The following is a 27,606-nucleotide window of genomic DNA, read 5'->3' as shown; positions in this document are numbered from 1 at the left end:
AGCGTAATGTGTAACGGACATGGTCGGTCCTGATATGCACGTCTGTAGACAGCAGTGTATGTGTACAAGTTGCAGTGCCCAGTCGATCAGTCCTAGTGAAATGGAGGAGTACACGAGAGCGGAATATGCAGACCTGATTTTCGAATGCGGATGAACCAATGGGAACAGTAGACAAGCTCACAGATTGTATCGGGGCAAGTACCCACGTACGAGACATTGGCCCATACCATCTTTCCACGACTGTTCCAAAAGTTAAGGGAATGAGGGCACGTGGTGCCGAATTACAATTCCATTTCCACACAATTATTTTTGCTTATAACGTTCGACTCAGTCATTTCAGGACCATGGTTCCTTATCTCAAACTGATACATGTGCCCTTCGCCATCATCCCTGAAAGTTAGTAACACCAGCCCGGAAACTCCTGTATATACTATCAAAATTGGAATGTATTTAACAAAAACTTGTAGACAAATATTATTGTAGCAGTATGCAAATTGTTATTTTAATAAAAGTGCATTTAAGTCGCAATTACATAAAAATAAAATCTTTCAATCATTGTTTTCTCGAAAAAATGACTTTAGCTTATGGGCTCTTTTTTCAGCTACCGCCTTAATTATCATGACTTCCTTAGAAGGAGAAATAACGTTATTTATTTTTTATTTTATTGGGCTATTTTACGACGCTGTATCAACATCTAGGTTATTTAGCGTCTGAATGATATGAAGGTGATAATGCCGGTGAAATGAGTCCGGGGTCCAACACCGAAAGTTACCCAGCATTGTTCGTATTGGGTTGAGGGAAAACTCCGGAAAAAACCTCAACCAGATAACTTGCCCCGACCGGGATTCGAACCCGGGCCACCTGGTTTCGCGGCCAGACGCGCTGACAGTTACTCCATAGGTGTGGACAAATAACGTTAGGAGGTCCGCATCGTATACAGAGTGTTTCTTAATTATAGGTACAAACTGCAGGGGTGAGTAGAGGGCAGTGAAACAAGGCAAAAAGTCCAAATAAACGTAGGTCCGGAAACCAGCCGTTTCCGAAATCTATGGGGTTTTATTATGTCTCGTCACTATAGGTCCTCTGGGCTAACATAACATTTTATATGCACTGGAGGAAGAGAATAGAGAGCTTTCGCACCCTCGACGCCCGCTAAACGTCTAACGCTATGTTGACATCTTTGATGAAGAAGCCAATGAGAGCCATTCACCTCACGTTATTTTAATAGTGGAACCCGCTATTTCTAGCCGGATAACGTGGACGTGAAGAAAGTTTACTGTAGGTCTAATTCAGTAGTAAAACATAGCATCTGTGGATGATTTGCATCTACTTAGAACAGCTCAAGACGGATAAATTATTCAGGCCGAAGTACAAGAAGGCTCAGGAAAGTTTCGTTGAGACTCCAACATATAGAAAAGTTGTTTCGTGACTAGTTCGCCAAGCGAACACGCTCCTTTTGTTTTAATGCGCCGTAACTCGGTAACCAGTAAAGATTTTGAGTAGCGATCACTTTTAAAAGTAATTTCCATTCTTTCTCAACATTTCTCTCGCTTTGATCCTCCATCTAATGTGAAAAACAAAAAAGTTCACCGCTTCTCGACTTTTGAGAGTGTAAATGTTTATTCTGAATAGATCGCAACGAAGTTAGTATTGTTTTCCTTACTTTTAAAAGAAGATTTTCATTTCGAATTTTTTTCTGTGTTTTTCTTAGACATTGAGCTATGAAAAAAAAATTACAACGCGATTGATTGACTATCATAGGAGGTACGACATGATAAATGTTAAAGGAGGGGGAAATATCATATAATGATTCTTTCCGAAGTTTTACGAACGTTAACACACGTCACAAATACGTTATTACTAACGTCAACATAGTGTTAAGCGTTTAGCGTACCAGGCGGGTGCGAAAACTCTGTAATGTTACAATATGTACTCAGTATGACCACAGTTCATGACAAAACAGATATTAGCAAGTTTCATAATTGAAAATCGTACACGTTCGAATATCCCTGGGGATGTCTCTAATGAGTTTAAAACCACTGACAATGCGTTATCAGAATTCATTAACATTATCAACAGGTCCGGAACACACAAAACATTTCAATGTCCTCACACAAAAAGAATCCAGAGGATTCAAGTCGGGACACCTGGGAGGTCATGGTCTTGATAAGCCATGACCGATACACCTGTTGTGGAAGCATGTGCTCGCAGAGGTTCAATTAAAGTGAGCCAGTGCTCCGCTATCCATGTACCACAATAGCTGCCTTTCCCAAAGAGGCACAACATCTAAAAGGTCGCGTAGCTCAGATTTTCTATTCATTTCAGAGTACCCTATGGTTCCTTTCAATCTGGAAAGTATTTTCACTTCCATTCTGTATACTGCACATATAAAACAATTTGATGCTTACATATGAAAGGTTACGTTATTTCCTGAAGATTTTGGTTTAATTGTTAGTATAACCACATACTCAACAACTAACCATTGCCAATACTTTAAGTAGACATTTAAATATCATAGTGTGAAATAGCAACCAATAGCAAGCAATACTGTTCAAAACATACAGAGGTGAGCCTGCCTGGAGAGAAATAAAAAATAGGTTGCAGCCGCCAAATTACTCTTCGAGGAACGACAACTCATATAAATTGAGGGAAAGAAGACGGAGGACGGACACTGGAAAGTTTTCTTTTCTCAATCGTACTATCAGGGACTGGAATGCTTTACCTGCAGACTTACTAAAGGCTTTACCAACAACCAAAAATGTATTTAAAAATAGGCTTAAGGACTTTACTAATGGACGGTAATTATACACAGTATTTAAAGGGTGTAATTGATATTTTGTTATTGAAGAGTTGTATCAGTGAAGAATTATGTTGTGTCACTGAAGTGTGTTGTGTAAGTGAAACGTGTTCCTGTCAGTGAAGGTTTATAGTTTGTAGTGGCAGTGCAAAGTATTTGAACAGTGAAATGTTTTTGAAGTGTTAGTGAAATCAGAATAGAATCAGTGAAATGTGTCGTAGTTCCAGTGGAGTGAGTGAGTTGACAGCGAAATGAGTGTAATGTTGAAAGGTACTTGTGCAGATATGAACATATACTCGTGGGTTTTAGTTCGAACTTAGATTTAAGATACAAATTAGATTTATTTTAAATGTTATTTTAAGTGATCGTGATAATTTAGGATATTCCCTATTATTATTATTATTATTATTATTATTATTATTATTATTATTATTATTATTATTATTATCATTATTATTATTATTATTAATTGTGTTTTTAAGTAATAAGTTTATTATTGCCATTATTGAGTGTAATTAGTTACCACTGCCACCGGGTATATACCCATTGCAGTGTGAATAAATACATGCATACATAATTAAATATTTGGCGGTTCGCAGAAGATCATGGGACGATAAAAGTGCAATTTGTCGTCATATCCGTCTTACCTCTTTCAAGCTTTTTCTCTTGATATGCTCTCTTCTGTTTTTATATGGTCTTAAGTCCAGATCGTGATAGAATTTGTGATAAAAAGCAGATGTTGCAGATGTTTTCTCGGGGTACTCCCGTTTCCCTCTATATTCTACCAACACTCTCCACTTTCCCCTGATTTCATCTATCATCTAAAATAGTGAAGTCTTCGGGGCAGTGCGGGTTTTCGTTGCTGATATATAAAACATTAACTAGGCCTATCTCGGATCCGTTAAGGTGGCGAACGTTACCGTTGCTTCGTGCAGGATATCCGTTCCGAACGCGTCGGAGCTGCGCTTCTTTCCCCAGCCGATGATGGTGCAGAGGTGGTGGACGGGGGGAAGCTCCTGCTCGTGGCGGGGCAGACAGGCGATTCCCTTGTACCTATCGGGACGCACGTCGATAGGCAGGCGCAGCAGCGCCACGTCGTTATCCACCGTGTCGGCGTCATAGCCGGGGTGCGTCACCGTCATCTCGACCTGAAGGAACACGAAGACATTGAAGAATTAATTGCCGTCATGAAATTATAACAGGATGTCCTATTGAAACGCCCTAATTTCCGTTGTTGTAGATTCTACAGACCTCTATGCACTTTGATCATAAAGGGAGTAAACATTGATTCACTTTCATGCTTGTCTGTTGTCTTATCCCAGTGACTAGCTTGCTTTATATTGATGTTACATGTGTCAGTATCGTGAATGTTATGTTTAATGACTGTTCGTTATTCACTCATATGAAGCCAGTTGTATAGACTAATTTACCGAAAGAGTCCTTGCCCAGGTTGTTGGTCTATGCTACACTCGCCATGAGATGATAGAGATTTGGTGCCACAGGGGAACCGGAGCTTTCGGAGGAATAGGCCTACTCCTGTGTTCCTTGAGCCACGGGCTTGCCCAACATAACTTATAAATCAGGTGTACGCCGGGGATCGAACCCGAATCCACAGATTATGAGTTCAGCGCTCTAGCCACTACACCAGGGATGCAGAACTGGCAAGAGAGAGGTGGAAAGCATGGCGAAAGCGTTGGTTCCCCGTCCACCGGCGTTGAATGACGTATCTGTGGCCCATACGCAATTACATAAGACAGGCACTGAATATACATTCCCTCCCCTACAAAGTCAATGACGCGGGGATGAAAGGAAGGGGTGAGTGACGTATCCGATGAGTGACGCAACTCCACAATTGTCGCCCAGTTCTCCAAGCCTGCACTAGACCACCTTCGTGGCAGCTAAAATCATAATAAGCTTAAATGAAAAACATAGAACAGATAAGTAAGCGAATTCAGTTGTCTAAGATATCATTTTGCCTATATAAAAACATGTTGAAATTAAATTAAATTTATTCAGTTTTTTGGGCAATATAGCGAACTTTAAAACATGAAATGCGAAAGGAAACATTACTAAAATTGAGGCGTTCTCTGGAACATGAACTTAACTACAAAATCTTGAATTTGAGATACAGAATATCAAATATTTAGATCTGGTATAACAGTATTGCGCAGAACGACAGAGGACGCTGTATTTCTTGGAGAGAAATAATATTTTGTCAGAAGGGAGATACGTTATTAGCAGGCAGAGCATTTTCGTCCCCAAACAAGTTAGGAAAGTTATCGGTTAGTACATCCTGGAATTTTAGAGTTCAAACCTGACTCTAAATGCTTACGTCAGGACGCTACGAAAGGTATAACCTAGCTTTGGTAAATAATAATAATAATAATAATAATAATAATAATAATGGAGCATGACAAATGTAAGTGGGATTGCTACTAAATTGAAATGGTCTGTCCAGCTACTTTTTGACCATATAAACGCACTAACACTGCGAAACTAGTTCTGTACAAAATATTAGTACTACATATTACAGAAAATATAATAGATCGATAATACTACTGAACTAGTATATATAATACATATTATAGAACATAACAATAAACATGATACACATTAACTGTAAATATTCTATAATATATAATATATACAATTAATTCATTTAACGAAATCAACTCCATTGCGGTGAACAAAAAACATATATTCTGAGATTATGAAATTCATATCTTTTACTATAACTGCCAGTAAAAATTTGTTTAAGCTAGGAAATTTTTCGTCATACGTCCATGACGTTGCAGGGGCATAATAATAATAATAATAATAATAATAATAATAATAATAGTAATAATAATAATAGTAATAAATAATAGGAATAAATACAGAAATTACCAGTATTTACAATTTACACAATATACACAAATAATTCGTTTATCAAAACCTATCCCGTTGCAATGAACGGAAACATAATATTATATTCTGAGGTTATGAAATGCAAATCTTTTACGAACATCACATCAAATTTGTTTAAACTAAGATAATGTTTTTCTACGTCATATGAAGTTACAGGGGCATATTTATATTACATTACATCATTGTTATTTAATGATCCCCATGAGTACCTGCTTGAAATTCGACCTTGCTTATGCAGCCACGTGACGTAATAGATGTAGCTACCAGAAGAATCTACTCGATCAACTGTACGTTTGGGAACGAAAATGCGCTGCCTGGTTATTAGGGATTCAATATTATGCTGGAAACGGAAGAACGACGCTAAGTTGTTATTTCAGGAAATATCTCTATGAATCAATCAATGAATGTACAGTATTTAATGTGGCAGAAAGTGATGTTCCTAACATTATTAAAGTTCACGTAGCCGTAGAATAGAGTAACCTATAAACACGAAACCACTACAAAACAACGTTAACCTGTCCGTACTGCTGTTGTACCAGAGACTATACCCGTACAGACCTGAGTCAGTTTGTGATGTATGACTTCACGCATAACAATGCGTGTCGTAGGTAACTAGATTTCTTCTTCAGTGGATATATGTCCTAGCTCTACTAATTACGTAAAAGGTATAATGTACAAGTATTAATGACATCTTCATGACTCTATTTTTTCTGCATAATATACTCAGGGTTTTATTGATTATATTTCGCAAGTCTTTTTATCTCATTAGAAACTTGACGTAACCAGGTTACCAGCAGGCTTCCCAATGCCAGTACCTAACTAGCTGAAGTCCGTTTATGGAAATGAAACGGTGTAAAATTGGGACTCCCTTATCTGTTGGTGCCATGCCTTTCAGAGCAAAAACGCGAAGGATGTCGACCCAGACATTCACCGTCTCAAGGTACTTCATTGTTACGCACCAAGGTCGCCAAGCCCGAGTGATAAATCTGTTGACACCATCGCATTCTGGATCACATTTGCAAACTGATAAATTGTTCCGTTTAACGAGGCTAATGACATCGTCGGCTGGATGATGAAGCGGTTTGGGAAGGAAGTGGTCAAGGCGTCCTTAGTCATGTGCAACGAGTCCAACCGCATTGAAAATAGAACAAGACAAATTAGACAGGGCCTCGCGAGAAGACAGCAATTCACACATACCAGCTGCATGCTTACCATGGGAGGCACTGCATGGCTGTCCGCCGACGGTGATGTTTGATCGTGTTATAATCCGGCGATGGGTGGATATGCACTTTGATCCTCCACTTTAGTATTGTTCAAGCACTTTCTTTTATAAAACTCAAGGCAGCTCTGGAGATCATTTTTCTGAGAATGAAGGTGGTCAAAGTAAATCAGTAATATTTTACATCGTTCTAGTGCAGAGAGTAAAGAGCTTTGGAGTTGTTCCATACCCTCTAAAGCCTTTTTGACATTTTCTCAACCATCTTTCCTATCACTATAATTTTTTTATTATTTTTTTATTTTTACTATTGTTTATTGTGCTGTACAACAGCCAGAGGCCAATAACAATTCAGCACAAAGCATGATTACAATATGATAAAATCACAATAAAAGTACATAAGATATTACACATAAAGACATTAGTTAATTAACATCGATAATGATATTGAATGGACAGAATAAAATGGATGATTGAAATACATAAAATAATGACAATAAAAGTAATTATAATTGAAAATGAGAGGATGGAATCATATAAATAAACTATAAAATGATATAAAAGATAACGAGAATAATATTATAATACATATTTGAACAAAAGACATAAATTAAACTGATATAAAACTCTAAAAATATATACTACACATTAAATGGATCCAAGTTAGATCCATGCAAATTAGCATATTTTATACATCTCCAGACCGGAGAGAGAGATTTAGAATTTCTATTGTAAAACATTTTATGAAATCTTAAACCCTTAGCAGGAATACGAAGACTGATATTGCTTAGGAAAGATTCACAATCAATATCACCCTTAAGGATTTTACAAAAAAATAAATACCGAAAAAATAAATAATCAAAATCTTGACGTCTGGCAAATAAACTACAGCAATTAAAATATTTGCAGTTAACCTCATATTTATAATCATCAGAATTAGGTAAAAATCTATAAGAACACAAGGAAATAAATTTTCTTTGAATATTCCCCAGTTTAGCTGAGTCAGTGGAAGTAATGGAGTTTCATACTACAGATGCAGATTCAAGCTTGGATCTGACCAATGTATAGTATAAAATTAACAAACACATAGGAGCAGAAAAAGAATAAGTTATAGATCTAGTTAGAGCAAGCATTCTTAATGAATGGGTATAAATATATTGCACATGATCATGGAAATATAATTTGGAATAAAGATCTCTAATACAATCTTTCCTAGTAATTATGACATTATTAAGAGAATAATTAAATTTTTGGGAGGTAGTTTTACGTGAGAACGAAATAGCAAAAGTTTTGGATTGATTAATTCTCATTCCATTTTCAACAGTCCATAGTGCAATTGAATTAATATAATTTTGAAGAATTTGATAATCAGTCAAACTACTAATTTTACGAAAGATTTTGAGGTCATCCGCAAATAAAAGACAGCTAGAACTTACTCTCTTATTTATGAATTTATTCTTTTACTTATAATAATAATAATAATAATAATAATAATAATAGTGATAATAAATAAATAAATAAATAAATAAATCAATCAATCAATCAATCAATCAATCAATCAATCAATCAATCAATCAAAGGACATTATGGAGCTAGTCGACTCCATGTCAATTTCACAAAACGCTTCCATTCTGTTCTGTCTTTTGCTAGTTCCTCCCAGTTGGTAATTCCCATTTCCACGCATTCCTTCTGAATTTCATCTTTTCATCTACTTCGAAGTCTTCCCAGTGGCCTTCTGTTGTTAAAGGTGTTCATATAAATTTGATTTGCGCTGCTGCAGTCATGCATACGTATAACATGTCCTGCCCAATTTAATCTTCTGGTCCGTATTACATCTAAAACTGACGGTTGATTATAAAGTTTGTGAATATCTTTATTATGTCAACTTTTCTACTTATTTTCAAGTGGGTCAAAAATTGGACCCAAAATTTTCCTCAGACTTTTTTTTTCTTCTTTAGTTAAGCTCCATGTTTCCGATCCATATAATAGTACAGGTTGGATTAGTGTTTTATACAAAATAATTTTTTAATTTCTTGTTAAAAACGGGAAGATAATAATTTGTGAACAGCATAAAATATAATAATAATAATAATAATAATAATAATAATAATAATGAGCATAGATTAGACTAGTAATGGGGATATTCTTGCACTGCGTTATGTATTGTGCAAGACTGAAACAATGTATATATTTCATGCACGAGAAACCGGTCCCCAGCCGAAGTAGTACCATAACATGTGAGAATGGATTGTACAAACAATTTGAAATATATCACATAGACCTTTATAAAGAAGCAGTTTCAATAGTGTAAGCAATAAAATTATTTAGCCTATAGGCATTTTTGTGTAATTTTAAATAACTTATCTCAACTGGACATGAAAATGTCAATACACATAGAAGAATACAAAATAAATATTTTTTTTTGGAAAGGAATTAAAATAAAACAAGCATTTTTACAGAGGAAAGATTTCTAACAACCGATAATACATTCATGTTACACAGTAGGATGAAATAAACTCACTTCTATCCCAAGTTTATCATTACGAAGTTTATTTAAAAGGGCTTCACGATCACTCCAACACATCCATGCTGACAAATATCGTATGTTTTATAATGGCGCTCTAAATAGAATTTTCTAACAGTTGTAATAACTCTTCCACAAACTGAACACTGTGACCCATTTCATGCACGCAGAAATAATCACTTTCTTATAGAGGATTCAATTGAGGCCCTGAGCTTCGTTTAATATCACTCATGCTAGCCATATTATAAGTGTCTCACAAAAGCTACGTTTATATACAACATGATTACATATTTTAGTTCGTTTTTTTTAAGTGCTGCAATCGATGTTTGTCGATGACTGACTTTAGAGGGGACAAGAAAGCCAAGAGTGCCTGCAGGTTAGGCAATCTTCAGAACAATGCACATAAATAAAAGTAATGAGTAAACATGATGCAAATGCACACGGATGCTATCTACGGATTAGGCTAGAAACTTACTCCTCTGTGTTTTTACTGAGCTTTCCACAGCTGTCATTTTTTTCAGTAGGCCTACTGTGTACTATGGCATCCATCACATTGGAAGACGACCTTTTTCAGAACGTTTCTGCGCACGTGGCCACATGGCTGAGTGAACCTCGGGACAGTTATGGAAGTTTTGGCAATAGTAGTAGTAGTAGTAACAGCAACAGCAGCAGCAGTAGTAGTAGCAGCAGTAATAGCAGCAGCAGTAATAGTGGTAAGAGGAACAGCAGCAGCAGCAGTAGTAGTAGTAGTAGTAGTAAAAACCACAACAGCAGCAGCAGTAGAAATAGTAGTAACAGCAGCAGCAGTAGTAGTAGTAGTAACAGCAGCAGCAGCAGTAGTAGTAGTAGTAGTAGTAAAACCACAACAGCGGCAGCAGTAGAAATAGTAGTAACAGCAGCAGCAGTAGTAGTAGTAGTAACAGCAACAGCAGCAGCAGTAGTAGTAGTAGTAGCAGCAGCAGCAGCAGCAGCAGTAGTAGTAGTAAAACCACAACAGCAGCAGCAGTAGAAATAGTAGTAACAGCAGCAGCAGTAGTAGTAGTAGTAGTAACAGCAACAGCAGCAGCAGTAGTAGTAGTAGCAGCAGCAGCAGCAGTAGTAGTAGTAGTAAAAACCACAACAGCAGCAGCAGTAGAAATAGTAGTAACAGCAGCAGCAGTAGTAGTAGTAGTAACAGCAGCAGCAGCAGCAGTAGTAGTAGTAGTAAAAACCATAACAGCAGCAGCAGTAGTAGTAGTAGTAGTAGTAACAGCAGCAGAGCAGCAGCAGTAGTAGTAGTAGTAGTAAAAACCACAACAGCAGCAGCAGTAGAAATAGTAGTAACAGCAGCAGCAGTAGTAGTAGTAGTAACAGCAACAGCAGCAGCAGTAGTAGTAGTAGCAGCAGTAGTAGTAGTAGTAGTAAAAACCACAACAGCAGCAGCAGTAGAAATAGTAGTAACAGCAGTAGCAGTAGTAGTAGTAGTAACAGCAGCAGCAGCAGCAGTAGTAGTAGTAGTAGTAAAAACCATAACAGCAGCAGCAGTAGTAGTAGTAGTAGTAGTAACAGCAGCAGAGCAGCAGCAGCAGTAGTAGTAGTAACAGCAGCAGCAGAAGCAGCAGTAGTAACAGATCATTACTGCTCGTCGAAATTCAATGTGAAGTAGAAACAAACGTCCAACAAATTTTCGGCTGGAACCATCTATGACGGAAAGTGTTATTTTAAATAAAAATAAATATATGGCGTAACAACCTACGAAGGACGAAGACCGATCAATCGACTCCTGGCCTCACGTCCAATTGCCTTAGCAGATAAATCCAACCAGTAAAGGGTTAACGTATAGTTAGAACGATCATCCTCCTAGTAGTTATATGGCTTTGGACACCTGGTTTCGCTACTCACTCTAGCTCTCCAAATAATTCACCACGAGCTCTCCAAATAATTCACCACGATGCTGGGGTTTCACAGTTCCCATACACTGACCTTAATTTTACGAGAAAATTTCTTCCGTCACCTTTATGTCAAACCAGCGCCCTGGGAAACACCCTGGGAACTCTAGAAACATCCTGGGAACTCTATCATTCTCCAGTTTTGGTCACCTCAAGCATTACGCCAGACAACGCCTGGGACTGAACTCGAGTTAGCGGGATGAGAGTCCCTCTTTCTTTTCTTTTTAAGTGTTACTCAATAAATGCATTTATGCTGTCTCTTTTCTTTGTGTAAGAGTTTTGGAATTCCAAGTTTTACATCTATACGTGAAAGAATGAATGAATCATTTTTGTCGTTCTGTATAAGAAAACAGAAACAACTAACTCTCGCCCATGCATAGTATACTGTACCACTCCGACGAAAATCCAATGTTCTTAGCAGAATTATTCTTTATACATTCGGGGTCTTGCACACAGACAGCACAGTCTGAGGCACGCTGAAAGAAGAAACGGGATGAAGAAAGTAAACCCCAAATGAGCTTAAACAAATAAAGGCGGAAACTCCCCTCACGAACCTGACGTTGCTAAGGAACACTCATTCTTCCTACAGCGTTCTTTCTAACTCACAATTTCAGACGTTACAATAATGTATTTTAGGGATTTATTTCAAGTATTCTGTTTAGCTTAAAATAACTGTGCAATGCGCACATTGTAGGCTCGATATGAGACTTTAGGGTTTCACTGCAATTGTATTTAGAGGAATTAGGCCTATTATTGATTTATATTTTCTACTGTGTATTGATTGAATAATATCTTCAGCTTTTGGAAAATAGGCCTACTTTGAGTTATATGATAAAGGTAATATATTTTCCAACCAATTCCTATAAATTACAGGACTTGTAATATTATTATATAAAGGGGACGTGCGGTAACGTCGCATTTAAGGTACTGTTCTGCAAATCAGAAGCTCACGGGTTCGATTCCCGATAGATTATAGACTGTATCCATTGATCTAACATTCCAGCAGCACTATGGACCTGGTGTTCACTCAACTGTAACAGAAATGAGTACCAGAAGTATTTGACGCTTCTGTAGTAAAACGTTCGCGTATTTGTCTTCCATCGATCGATCTTCCATCCCCTGCGAGGTTGTATGAAATTTTTGGTGGAAAAATCATGAGTTGCAAAGGGTTTTTCTCAGAATACTTCCGTTTTTCTCTATCATTCCATAAACACTCTCCAGATTCCATTTATTTCATTTAACACCTGGAACAGTTAAAAATCGGCTTGGGTGAAGTCTTGTGTATAGTAGGCCTACGGGTTCTCGATACTCATATAGAAAGGGATTTGGGCTCCGGGCCTAAGGTACTCGTCTGAGAATGAGAACTGCCTCTGTCAGTGTTCAAACAAGATGGCCTATTTGTCAGCATCGGATTCATGAATGCCACCCATACCACTTGTTACACTCACATAAAATCATTGAATACGTAGAGTGGATCGGGGGAAGATGCCTCGCTTTTTCTTTGATTGAAAATTTAAGATACTGTTCATTTAGTTTTGAATTTCATATTGAAATATCAAAGTTTAGAAGATATTTTGAAACTATATTTTTGGTACAAAACAGAAAACATTAATTATCCTGTTTATAGTTACAAGTTTTCTTCTTACCTGCATTGTAGGCATCTTTCCCCGATAGTCGGGTAAGATGGCAAATGGAATTAACACATTTACTGATATATGTATTTTACCTGAACTGGTGTGATACATGTATATAACAAAATTGACTTAATATAAAGCTCATGGACACTTTCTCACTCGTTTATCATCACTTAGGAACACAGTCTTTGCAAATATTTTATTGCCGTGTGCGAGACTCGTGAAATCACTTCTTACACACAATGAATTCAATCCAGTATATTTCTGGTCATAATTCTTTTTTAGGCGGCGTTTAAGGGTACGGTAAGGAATCCCATATGCTTGCGATGCTCTAAAAGAGTTCATACCCTCTGTTGTAACATGTTCCATCGCAAGTTGAAGACTGTCCTCAATCCACTGACTTCTATGAGAGGATCTTACGTAATGTTTGCACATTCCCTGCAATAAAACAAAAAATAAAACTCTTGCAACAAGTTGGCATCTTACCAGGAAAAAAGTGATTATCTCCCTAAGTATCGGGGTAAAATGCCTAGTACTGTGACGGAAACTAAGATGGCGGAACAAGGTCGTTGGTTGTTAACAATACAAACTTTAGAACCTTTACTACAATATTCATTACAAAGGTTTGACAGTTATTACGAATTCAAGGATGTATTAAAATGTTAACATACCTTTGGAATTATTTTACTATAGCGGAAAAATTAGCTGTTTTCTTGCTTTTCTTCTTCTCACAACAACAACACGTGGCAAAATGAGTTAGTTTCCACCCTACAGACAGTCAACTGTCTCAGTGATTATGAAGACATGCACATAGCGTTCTGTCTTGGAAGAATGTGAAACTACAAAGAAATAAGCATCTTCTCCCGATAGTCATCTCCCCCCGATTCACTCTATATAGGGAAAACAATAAGTGTGAGACTTAAATGTTTCCTTTATAAGTTCCCTATACAAGAAAGAGGATAAGCGGAACTGCAGTAACTACCGAGGAATCAGTGTTACAAACTCTCTGGGGAGGAGGTTGTATGGTCGAATATTGAAGTACAGGATCGAGAAAGTACAGATGGATATAAAAGAACAAAGCAGATTCCGAGCAGGGCGTTCGTTTTTATTTAGTTGGTTATTTAACGACGCTGTATCAACTACGAGGTTATTTAGCTCGATGAGAGTGGTAATAGCGAGATGAGGCCGAGGATTCGCCATGGATTACCTGGTATTCACCTTACGGTTGGGAAAAACCTCGGAAAAACCCAACGAGGTAATCAGCCCAAGCGGAGATCGAACCCGCGCCCGAGCGCAACTTCAGACCGGCAGGCAAGCGCCTTCGTGCTTTGTTAATATATTTTCCTTGAGACAATTTATAGAAAAAAAAGACAGGAACGGAGTCTGGAAACTCATCTTGTGTTTATAGACTTGGAGAAGGCGGACGACAGTTTACCACTGTAGGCTGACCAGACGTCCCCGACTTTCGGGGACAGTCCTGGTTTTGAGTTGCTGTCCTCGGGGAGCAAATGCGGTATGGCATAGTTGCGCCCCGTGGTCAATTGGGAGGCCTAGGCATGGCATAGTTGCGCCCCAAAGAAATCAGGTAACAGAATGGACATTGCATAGTTGCGCCCCGAAGAAGTCAGGTAGCAGAATGGACATGGTATAGTTACGCTCCGAAGAAATCTGATAGCAGAATGGACATGACATAGTTGTGCCCCGATGGGCATAGTACACACGAAAGTGAATGTCGTAAAATAAATAAATTACTTAAAAATATTATAGTGGTAGCTGTATTTTTAAAAGTACATGTATTTATCTACTTTACGGCTTCTGTATTCCTTGATCACGTGGTTTAAAAAACGGAGTCTTTCACGATGTCTTATTACTTCATCGGGACGTAACTATGCCATAACCCTTTTCTCTACCTGATGAGAACGGGGCGCAACTATGCCCACAAAACAGGGACCCTTTTTTATCTGCTGCATCTTACCTGACCGTGGGCCGCAACCGTGCCCTGCCCAGCAAATGTCCCCGTTTTTGTCCCCGGAAATTAATTTCGTCTCCAGAAGTTTTGATTTTATTTCAATAACATTTTACACGTAAATATTTAAGTATTGTGATGAAACTGCTGCGATTCATGCACATTTCTGAAGAACCAGCGAGCACAGTATGAGATATTTTGTACACTTTGAGAAGAACATAGCATCTTTGTTTTCATTCGCGTTGCTTCCGTTTCTCTGTACTGTCATAAGTCATCCTAAATCGATCATACTCGTAGAACCGTAGGTCTACAATGGAGCTGCAACACTTTACCAAATTGTTATCAGTTGTCACATTATCAAAGTTTGAATATGTTAAGGCACTTGACATTGTTACACAAGCCAAGACAATAAATTTCAATCTATGATTTACGAGGTCCTATGACACTGATCTTTATGCTTTAGCAACTGCCTGCTAGGTCATGAGTTACTCATCAGCTAAAGAAGATGGATGATGTTTGTCACACCGAAATTGTGGAGAAAATTATACGTCGTGTTTTGATAAAGAACATAGTCTCTTATGTATTTTGCTATATTGTTTCTTCTTATTCTGTTAAAAATATACTTTGTGCTGTCTCATGAAAGACTCAATGTCGTTCTGTTATCATATAGTGAAGAATCGGTAGAACAAAAATTCTCTCTGGCACCGGGAATCGAACTTTACGTGCTGGCGCCTTATCCACTAAGTCACACAGGATTCAAGTTCCAATGCCGGATTGAATCCCTCTCATTTTAAGTTGTACCTACTGTTTTCCTCTTTGCTGGCGTACCCTCGTGTACAGTGCCGTGTCACAGTATGTGTGACAATAGACACAATGTTCAACCATTAGTACAGAGGTGCAGTCATTACGAGTTCTCCGTTCTACCGATTCTTCATCGTATGGAAACAGAGAATTACTGCACTGTAACTCCATATGTACTTCGGTACATCATAGTAATACGATAAAGCGTAAGTAATCACTTTGTGATTCAAGGCGGCGCCATGTTCCGTCGGACCACGGCCACTTAGTCACTCGTTAATGACGGTGCTATTCATAGACATTTCGCTAGCCCGCGCTACGAGCGTGCTAAATAGCCCCTGCTATCGACTGATTACTTGTACGGGATTCATATCATATCATATCATATCATATCATATCATATCATATCATATCATATCATATCATATCATATCATATCATATATCATATCATATCATATCATATCATATCATATCATATCATATCATATCATATCATATCTTATCATATCATATCATATCATATCATATCATATCATATCATATCATATCATATCATATCATATCATATCATATCGCTAACACTGGTTTATGAATACGAAAAACGTTAGTGCTCTGATCATCCACCGGAAGCCCGCGCTAAGAATGTCTTTGAATATGGCCCTTAGTTCTTCTGGCTATAGTTGACCCCTTTCACAAATTTCTCGTTGTTGATGTTGGCAGCTATGGGCGGCACAGTGACAGTGGTATTTTTGAAAATTCCAAGATTTATCGCGATTTAATTGCTGGGAAAATACTTTTACCAGGAACAAACCCTCCGTCCCTCATTGGTGACGAAGGGTTTGGATTACATACATTTTTAATGCGTCCTTTTCCCAAACCTGCTATTGTCAATGAGCCACGAAAAAAAGAAATTCAACCAACGACTTTCAACAGCTCGAAGAGTCGTGAAAAACGCGTTCGGAATATTAACTCAAAAATGGCGTATCTTTTTTAGGCCTATAGAGATTAATGTTGAAACTGCTGTGCTCATATTACAACCTGCATGCTGTTTACATAACTACATTAGAAATAATACTTCCGATTTAACCACTGATGTAATAGAGCAAGATGAAAATGGACAACCCCGTGCTTTACTTTCTCAAACACCAAGTAACCGCAGAGCAAACAGTGCTGCGTTCGAAGTGCGACAACATTTTGTCATTTATTTCAATAATGATTCATTATAAAAATATTTGTACATAGTAGATTCCTGCTTTCATTATTATGTAAATTACTTATTAATTATTTTATTTCTACTTCAATTATTTATAAATTACTTATTAATTATTAGATTTCTACTTCAATTATTTGTAAATTACTTATTAATTATTATATTTCTACTTCGATTATTATGTAAATTACTTATTAATTATTATATTTCTACTTCGATTATTTGTAAATTACTTATTAATTATTATATTTCTACTTCGATTATTTGCAAATTACTTATTAATCATTATATTTCTACTTCGATTATTATGTAAATTACTTATTAATTATTATATTTCTACTTCGATTATTTGTAAATTACTTATTAATTATTATATTTCTACTTCGATTATTTGTAAATTACTTATTAATTATTATATTTCTACTTCGATTATTTGTAAATTACTTATTAATTATTATATTTCTACTTCGATTATTATGTAAATTACTTATTAATTATTAGATTTCTACTTCGATTATTTGTAAATTACTTATCAATTATTATATTTCTACTTCGATTATTTGTAAATTACTTATTAATTATTATATTTCTACTTCGATTATTATGTAAATTACTTATTAATTATTAGATTTCTACTTCGATTATTTGTAAATTACTTATTAATTATTATATTTCTACTTCGATTATTTGTAAATTACTTATCAATTATTATATTTCTACTTCGATTATTATGTAAATTACTTATTAATTATTAGATTTCTACTTCGATTATTTGTAAATTACTTATTAATTATTATATTTCTACTTCGATTATTTGTAAATTACTTATTAATTATTATATTTCTACTTCGATTATTATGTAAATTACTTATTAATTATTATATTTCTACTTCGATTATTTGTAAATTACTTATTAATTATTATATTTCTACTTCGATTATTATGTAAATTACTCATTAATTATTAGATTTCTACTTCGATTATTTTTAAATTACTTATTAATTATTATATTTCTACTTCGATTATTATGTAAATTACTTATTAATTATAATATTTCTACTTCGATTATTTGTAAATTACTTATTAATTATTATATTTCTACTTCGATTATTATGTAAATTACTTATTAATTATTAGATTTCTACTTCGATTATTTGTAAATTACTTATTAATTATTATATTTCTACTTCGATTATTTGTAAATTACTTATTAATTATTATATTTCTACTTCGATTATTATGTAAATTACTTATTAATTATTATATTTCTACTTCGATTATTTGTAAATTACTTATTAATTATTATATTTCTACTTCGATTATTATGTAAATTACTTATTAATTATTATATTTCTACTTCGATTATTTGTAAATTACTTATTAATTATTATATTTCTACTTCGATTATTATGTAAATTACTTATTAATTATTAGATTTCTACTTCGATTATTTGTAAATTACTTATTAATTATTATATTTCTACTTCGATTATTATGTAAATTACTTATTAATTATTATATTTCTTCTTCGATTATTTGTAAATTACTTATTAATTATTATATTTCTACTTCGATTATTATGTAAATTACTTATTAATTATTAGATTTCTACTTCGATTATTTGTAAATTACTTATTAATTATTATATTTCTACTTCGATTATTTGTAAATTACTTATTAATTATTATATTTCTACTTCGATTATTATGTAAATTACTTATTAATTATTAGATTTCTACTTCGATTATTTGTAAATTACTTATTAATTATTATATTTCTACTTCGATTATTATGTAAATTACTTATTAATTATTATATTTCTACTTCGATTATTTGTAAATTACTTATTAATTATTATATTTCTACTTCGATTATTTGTAAATTACTTATTAATTATTATATTTCTACTTCGATTATTTGTAAATTACTTATTAATTATTATATTTCTACTTCGATTATTTGTAAATTACTTATTAATTATTATATTTCTACTTCGATTATTTGTAAATTACTTATTAATTATTATATTTCTACTTCGATTATTTGTAAATTACTTATTAATTTTAGATTTCTATCTCTTACTATCATTATGTGAATTACTTAATAATTTAATTATTATATTTCTTCTTTTATTATTATGTAAATTATTTTTAGGCCCAATTCTTAGATTCCTACTTCTTTTATTAGTATGTAGGCTAAATTTCTTATAAATAATTATTAGATTCCCATTTTCAGTATTATGTAAATAATCACCAATTAGGAACAGGATTCTTTGTTCATAAAAGAATAAAATCAGCAGTAAAAAAGGTCGAATTTATCACTGACAGGTTATCATATTTAGTACTTAAGGGTAGATGGTGCGACATCATAGTTATAAATGCTCACGCCCCTACAGAAGAGAAAGACGACCATATAAAGAATAGCTTCTATGAGGAATTGGAACATACTTTTGATCAGTTCCCTAGATATCACATGAAAATTTTATTGGGGGATTTCAATGCTAAAGTAGGACGGAAGGATATTTTTAGACCAACTATTGGAAAAGAGAGCCTACACGCCATTAGTAGTGACAATGGAGTTAGATTAGTCAACTTTGCCACATCGAAAAATTTAATTGTCAAAAGTACAACATTCCCCCATAAGGATATACATAAATATACTTGGACTTCTCCAGATGGATTGACACACAACCAAATAGATCACATCTTGATAGATAAACGGAGACATACTAGTATAGTAGATATTCGAACTTTCAGGGGTGCAGACTGTAATTCTGACCATTATTTGGTGATTGGAGAATTAAGAGAAAGATTATCAGTAGCCAAGCGAGTAGAGCAACAAGTTAATATTACTAAATTCAATATTTTGAAATTAAAGGACGAGGAAACTAAGCAACATTATCAGGTCGAAATTTCAAATAGGTTTGCCGTATTAGCAAGTTCCGACGAAGTTGACAAAGAGTTAGATGTTAATAGCATGTGGGAAAATATCCGAGACAATATCAAAATTGCAGCTGAACAGAACATAGGTTATTATGAAACTAAGAAAAAGAAACCGTGGTTTGATGAAGATTGTTGCATGGTAGTAGAAAGAAGGAAACAGGCAAAATTGAAATTCTTACAGGATCCAGTTGAGGAGAAGAGAGATAATTATTTCAATGAAAGACGGGAAGCAAGTCGTACACTTAGGATTAAAAAGAGAGGTTACTTGAAGGAAAAACTGAATGAGGTAGAAACAAATAGTAAGAATAAAAACATTCGAGATTTATATAAGGGTATAAAGGAATTTAAGAACGGATATCAGCCAAGGGTAAACGTGATCAAGGATGAGAATGGTGACTTGCTTGCAGACTCTCCATCAATCCTAAACAGATGGAAAAACTATTTTGCGCAACTACTAAATGTACATAGGCCAAATAGAAATGATCGGGACGAAATTGAAATACAAACTGCTGAGCCATTTATACCCGAACCCACGCTTTCAGAAGTCGAAATTGCGATAGAAAATCTGAAAAAGTACAAGTCTCCAGGTATCGATCAAATTCCAGCAGAATTAATACAAGAGGGTGGGAGTGCATTATATAGCGAAATTTATAAACTTGTACTTGCTATTTGGGAAAAGGAAATTGTACCAGAACAATGGAAGGAGTCTATAATTGTACCTATTTTTAAAAAGGGGGACAAAACCAACTGTGGTAACTATCGAGGAATATCACTTTTGTTGACGTCGTACAAAATTTTGTCCAATATTCTTTTGAGAAGATTAATTCCGTACGTAGATGAAATTATTGGGGATCATCAGTGCGGCTTTCGGCGTAATAGATCGACTATTGATCAGATTTTTTGTATTCGACAGATAATGGAGAAAAAATGGGAGTATAAGGGTACAGTACATCAGTTATTCATAGATTTCAAAAAGGCTTATGACTCGGTTAAGAGGGAAGTATTATATGATATTCTTATTGAATTTGGTATTCCCAAGAAACTAGTTCGATTAATTAAAATGTGTCTCAGTGAAACATACAGCAGAGTCCGTATAGGTCAGTTTCTATCTGATGCTTTTCCAATTCACTGCGGGCTAAAGCAGGGAGATGCACTATCACCTTTACTTTTTAACTTCGCTTTAGAATATGCCATTAGGAAAGTTCAGGATAACAGGCAGGGTTTGGAATTGAACGGGCTACATCAGCTTCTTGTCTATGCAGATGACGTGAATATGTTAGGAGAAAATACACAAACGGTTAGGGAAAACACGGAAATTTTACTTGAAGCAAGTAGAGCGATCGGTTTGGAAGTAAATCCCGAAAAGACAAAGTATATGATTATGTCTCGTGACCAGAATATTGTACGAAATGGAAATATAAAAATTGGAGATTTATCCTTCGAAGAGGTGGAAAAATTCAAATATATTGGAGCAACAGTAACAAATATAAATGACACTCGGGAGGAAACTAAACGCAGAATAAATATGGGAAATGCGTGTTATTATTCGGTTGAGAAGCTCTTATCATCCAGTCTGCTGTCCAAAAATCTGAAAGTTAGAATTTATAAAACAGTTATATTACCGGTTCTTCTGTATGGTTGTGAAACTTGGACTCTCACTCTGAGAGAGGAACATAGGTTCAGGGTGTTTGAGAATAAGGTGCTAAGGAAAATATTTGGGGCTAAGCGGGATGAAGTTACAGGAGAATGGAGAAAGTTACACAACACAGAACTGCACGCATTGTATTCTTCACCTGACATAATTAGGAACATAAAATCGAGACGTTTGAGATGGGCAGGGCATGTAGCACGTATGGGCGAATCCAGAAATGCATATAGAGTGTTAGTTGGGAGACCGGAGGGAAAAAGACCTTTAGGGAGGCCGAGACGTAGATGGGAGGATAATATTAAAATGGATTTGAGGGAGGTGGGGTATGATGATAGAGACTGGATTAATCTTGCACAGGATAGGGACCGCTGGCGGGCTTATGTGAGGGCGGCAATGAACCTTCGGGTTCCTTAAAAGCCATTTGTAAGTAAGTAAGTAAGTAAGTATGTAAATTAAGTAATATCAACATATAAAACCATGTTGAAATACAATCTGTATAATGCACTTACCTTCTAAGTTCAAGGCCAATTCTATTTCCTTCCATTTCTCAGCCTTCTTCACAACGTTTTTGTACTCCAGATGTGCAGGATCGTACAAAAATCTGTATTTCCGTACCTCTTCTCTGAGTTTTTCAGTCTCCAACGCAGAACGCAACGGGCAATAGACTCGAAACAAACTGAAACTAGCCCCCAGCGTCCTCCTCCAGCCCGCAGTATTAGAACGGCGTGTGTGTGACGGGGATGATGTAATATTGTGTCAAACAATTCAGCATCCTAGGCAAGGATCGCAGGACGCTGCGGTAGCCCGCATTCTGTGTGGCAAAGCCTTATATTTACTCGTAAAAGGTATAATGCAAATAGAAGCAGACGGAAAATGTTTTGCATTGAGTTAAACTAGCATTCTTGAGCGATTGTTTTCTAAAATAATGAATTGTGAAAAGTGATTCATACCCGAAATTCCAGTTCCGTTCCTTCATTCTCATTCAAGTCGTGTTCTCCAATTCTTACGTACAGTCTCTTTCTGACGCAATGGGCTGCCGTCAAAACCCAGCGTGAGTCTATGAGAGTGCCTCCACAGAACGCTTCCTGCAACAGAATAAGAATCTGAAGGTTATTATTTAAAAGTATGTGTCATTTAATTGTCTCGTAACAAATAATTGTATTCTGTTACACTATGTGTTATCTCTTGAAATAGGGGCATATACAGTAAGCAGAAACTTTCTATTGGAATGCAGAAAAATATAGACTAAGATTACGTATATATAGGGACATATACAGTATGCAGAGTCTTTCTATTGGAATACAGAAAAATATAGACTAAGATTACGTATATATAGGGCCATATACAGTATGCAGAGTCTTTCTATTGGAATACAGAAAAATATAGACTAAGATTACGTTTATATAGGGCCATATACAGTATGCAGAGTCTTTCTATTGGAATACAGAAAAATATAGACTAAGATTACGTATATATAGGGACATATACAGTATGCAGAGTCTTTCTATTGGAATACAGAAAAATATAGACTAAGATTACGTTTATATAGGGCCATATACAGTATGCAGAGTCTTTCTATTGGAATACAGAAAAATATAGACTAAGATTACGTATATATAGGGCCATATACAGTATGCAGAGTCTTTCTATTGGAATACAGAAAAATATAGACTAAGATTACGTTTATATAGGGCCATATACAGTATGCAGAGTCTTTCTATTGGAATACAGAAAAATATAGACTAAGATTACGTATATATAGGGACATATACAGTATGCAGAGTCTTTCTATTGGAATACAGAAAAATATAGACTAAGATTACGTTTATATAGGGCCATATACAGTATGCAGAGTCTTTCTATTGGAATACAGAAAAATATAGACTAAGATTACGTATATATAGGGACATATACAGTATGCAGAGTCTTCCTATTGGAATACAGAAACATATAGACTAAGATTACGTATATATAGGGCCATATACAGTATGCAGAGTCTTTCTATTGGAATACAGAAAAATGTAGACTAAGATTACGTATATATAGGGCCATATACAGTATGCAGAAACTTTCTATTGGAATACAGAAAATATAGACTAAGATTACGTATATATAGGGCCATATACAGTATGCAGAGTCTTTCTATTGGAATACAGAAAAATATAGACAAAGATTACGTATATATAGGGGCGTATACAGTATGCAGAGTCTTTCTATTGGAATACAGAAAAATATAGACAAAGATTACGTATATATAGGGGCGTATACAGTATGCAGAGTCTTTCTATTGGAATACAGAAAAGTATAGACTAAGATTACGTATGTATAGGGGCATCTACAGTATGCAGAGTCTTTCTATTGGAATATAGAAAAATATAGACAAAGATTACGTATATATAGGGGCATAGGCTATACAGTATGCAGAAACTTTCTATTGGTATACAGAAAAATATAGACTAAGATTACGTATATATAGGGGCATATACAGTATGCAGAGTCTTTCTATTGGAATACAGAAAAAATATAGACAAAGATTACGTATATATGTTTATGTTCTGCGTACTGTGTACTTAGCTCTGTTTCAATCAATAATTCAGTATGGTATTTTAGGTTGGGGAGGAATGGCAAAATCGACTCTCCGTCCTTTAAATCTGCTCCAAAAAAGAATTATCAAAATTTGTCTATATAAACCTTTTGATTACCCAACAAAATTAATTTTTCAGGAATTTGGCGTATCAAATCTATAACAAATTTATAAACAAAAATTGCTGATTTACTTTCATAAAAACCACAATAAATTTAAATATGATCCTCATGAATACCAGACGAGACAAAACTACAGTTTCTTTCTAAATACTCCCAAATGCCACACAACTGCTGGATTAAAACACAGCAGAAATTTTGGACCCAAAATATATAATACATTAATTAGAGCTTACCCTGAGCTAAGTACACTTAAGACACATAGATTTAAGAAACAAATCAGATTAATTATTTAATTGTTTAAGCTAATTGAGTTAAAATTGTTACTCTAATATTCATGTACTTCTGTATTTTCTATTTGTATATAGACCCTGTTATTACATGCTGTATGTATTTTACCATTTATTAATGTGATTGTGCTCAATGAACTCTCGTAATTTTGTGATATATTTTGTATAACTGATCTGAACTGCGCCCGAGCACGAGCTTCTGCTCTTTCGGGCTGCAATGCCTAATGTAGCTCAAGTGTATAGTATTAATAAATATTATTATTATTATTATTATTATTATATAGGGGCATATACAGTATGCAGAGTCTTTCTATTGGAATACAGAAACATATAGACAAAGATTACGTATATATAGGGGCATATACAGTATGCAGAGTCTTTCTATTGGAATACAGAAAAATATAGACTAAGATTACGTATATATAGGGGCATATACAGTATGCAGAGTCTTTCTATTGGAATACAGAAAAATATAGACAAAGATTACGTATATATAGGGGCATATACAGTATGCAGAGTCTTTCTATTGGAATACAGAAAAATATAGACAAAGATTACGTATATATAGGGGCATATACAGTATGCAGAGTCTTTCTATTGGAATACAGAAAAATATAGACTAAGATTACGTATAGGGTAAAGTAGGGTCTGTTGGACAGTCGGGCATGTTGGACACTCTGTACCTTAACGTGTTACCTCGCCACTTGTGGGCACCACATTCTGCTACAAGTCAATGACGGAAGTAGCCACGAGTGGGGCTACTTCCGTCATTGACTTGTAGCAGAATGTGGTGCCCACAAGTGGCGAGGTAACACGTTAAGGTACAGAGTGTCCAACATGCCCGACTGTCCAACAGACCCTAGTTTACCCTATATAGGGGCATATACAGTATGCAGAGTCTTTCTATTGGAATACAGAAAAATATAGACTAAGATTACGTATATATAGGAGCATATAGCCTATAGTATGCAGAAACTTTCTATTGGAATACAGAAAAATATAGATTAAGATTACGTATATTATCTCAACTGGATTTTTCTTGGTATAATGTTTAATTAAGGAGGAATGGAACTGATTTTTTTTTAAATTTCGATTAATTTCTTTACTTTTGTAATATTACATTCTTTGGTTTTCTCTCTTTAGGAATATATACATACAACTAACTTATGCCCAAATTGGTATCCCTTTTAATTTTTCAATTTTTTGGGAAGGGATATATGATTTTTAATGTTAGAGATCATTCCACTTAAAATCAGGCCTATGGATTTTGGGCGGAAAATTATACGTTCATATTTTCTTAATTTTTCAATTTATTCTTTGATTTTTCATAATTAAATTGGTGCATCACATATGATTTTACTAAAATTATATCCATATTAATTTTTTGTTTTTCTGAGGAGGGGGCGTAGTATATTTTTATCGGGATGTTTGGCGTGAATTGAAACAATGTTTTAAGGGCAGTTGGCAGTGATGCCTATGCAGTTAAAGAATTTCAGTACAAAAGTTTTGTTAAATATTTCTAGAGTTTTAGAGTTCAATGTGGAATAAAAATTGTCATGGTTATACAATCAATCATTCTGAATTCAGTTGTATAAAAGAAAACTAATTAGTTTCTAATTCAAAAGAAAAGCCCTAACTGAAAACCTATTTTCTCACTTTGCTGTGCTTCATTTTTCAAGTGCACATTATTTGCTACAATCTTCACCCATATGGCTTGTATTTTTTTAAGTTATCAAGTAATGTATATTGTAAATTCCAAACCGAAATTTAGTTAAATATTGTATTTCACCCTCAGTGAACAGAAAAAAATATTGACCTTTGATTATCAATTTTTTTTCATATATATTTTTTCCTCGTATTATGTGTATGATATTCTTAAAACCGTAGATCCACTTTATAGAACACAGGCTGCAGGAAACACTGTAAAAATTATATGTAAATTTATTCAGTAGTTTCAGAGAAAAATGCACTTATTATTATTTATTTTATATTAATTTACGGAAAACTGCATTAAAAAGGATGTATGAATTACATGCGTCACCAATTTAAAGAGACCATTTAAAGAGCTTATCTACAGAGATACAACCCAAAGTAGGCTATACATATTGTTTTAAAGTGCAAGTTTTGTACTTTTTTAAACACAAAATTAAAAAAAAAATCTAATTTTTGTTCCCTAGTCACTACCCGATCCCTCTAAATCTGTTAAATTTTGGAGATGTTACAGGGAGTAATGTGTTTAAAATCGTTGAAAAAATATACGAATGGGGAAAAATTATTTCTCAGTAAGGTAATAAATTAAAGAAAAGCTACTGTTTCAGCATAAACACAAGTTGTGTGTTCATGAGCTGTAAAAATCAACTGTCTAGCTTAAACAGTTTTGAGAAAAAGTTTCTTATGTAAGACATAATTTAGCATAAAGATATGCAATTTTGTGTGTCATTAAGCATGGATATTTCCTAAGAGAGAAATAATAATTTACACGATAAAAACTCTCTACTTCTATTTGTAAATGCAGTCATCCTAAACCCAGTAAGAGATCTTATGTCTATACGTAATCTTAAGATGCTTTATTCATTATAGAAGTCCGACAAGTATCGATTTTCATAATGATAAATCTTGTCCGCTAACTAAGACAATCCTCATTTGATATTCAATTCACACATAACCTTTTAAACCTGATTAATGACGCTGTAAAGCAATGAATGCAATTGCAGTTGGGAAGGAAATCCAGCACAGCACCTTGAACCTGTTGAGGACGGCTACTTGCCACGGCCACTGCCCTTTCTGCGCGGGGTGTCCTCCGATGATCTTGAGCAAGGACCAGGGCGCAGAGTGGTTCGCAGTCCCGCACTCCAGTCGACGAGGCGACCTCGAGGCCCCCGCGGAGTAGTTGGAGCCTACTTTGTTGTTTCCCCGGCCCCACACGCCGTTATCGTCGTCCACGTCAACGTCGGCTGTGGAACAGCATAGCAAATGCGTGTTTTAAAATGGAGATATTATACAGCGTTCCCTATCTTACACAATTAGAATTATATTCAATT

The 27,606-nt window shown here is 35.0% G+C and overlaps 1 protein-coding gene across 2 annotated transcripts in view; it reads right to left on the bottom strand.

Moving 5' to 3' along the window:
- Positions 1–27,606, bottom strand: part of LOC138716289 (uncharacterized) — a 325,120-nt gene that overhangs the window by 10,015 nt on the left and 287,499 nt on the right. The window contains exons 7-9 of one of the 2 annotated variants that reach the window (XM_069849220.1): positions 27,305–27,519; positions 22,523–22,657; positions 3,718–3,945 (exon numbers count right to left, since the gene is read on the bottom strand). In XM_069849220.1, coding sequence (XP_069705321.1) covers positions 3,718–3,945; positions 22,523–22,657; positions 27,305–27,519 — 578 coding nt within the window. Of the gene's footprint in view, positions 1–3,717; positions 3,946–13,132; positions 13,445–22,522; positions 22,658–27,304; positions 27,520–27,606 lie in introns of those variants that run through there. The other variant, XM_069849221.1, reaches the window with a different exon arrangement.

Source organism: Periplaneta americana, chromosome 16 (assembly GCF_040183065.1).
Source record: "Periplaneta americana isolate PAMFEO1 chromosome 16, P.americana_PAMFEO1_priV1, whole genome shotgun sequence".
In the NCBI taxonomy this organism is placed as follows: Eukaryota; Metazoa; Arthropoda; class Insecta; order Blattodea; family Blattidae; genus Periplaneta; species Periplaneta americana.
This window is presented reverse-complemented; position numbering and strand designations above follow the sequence as displayed.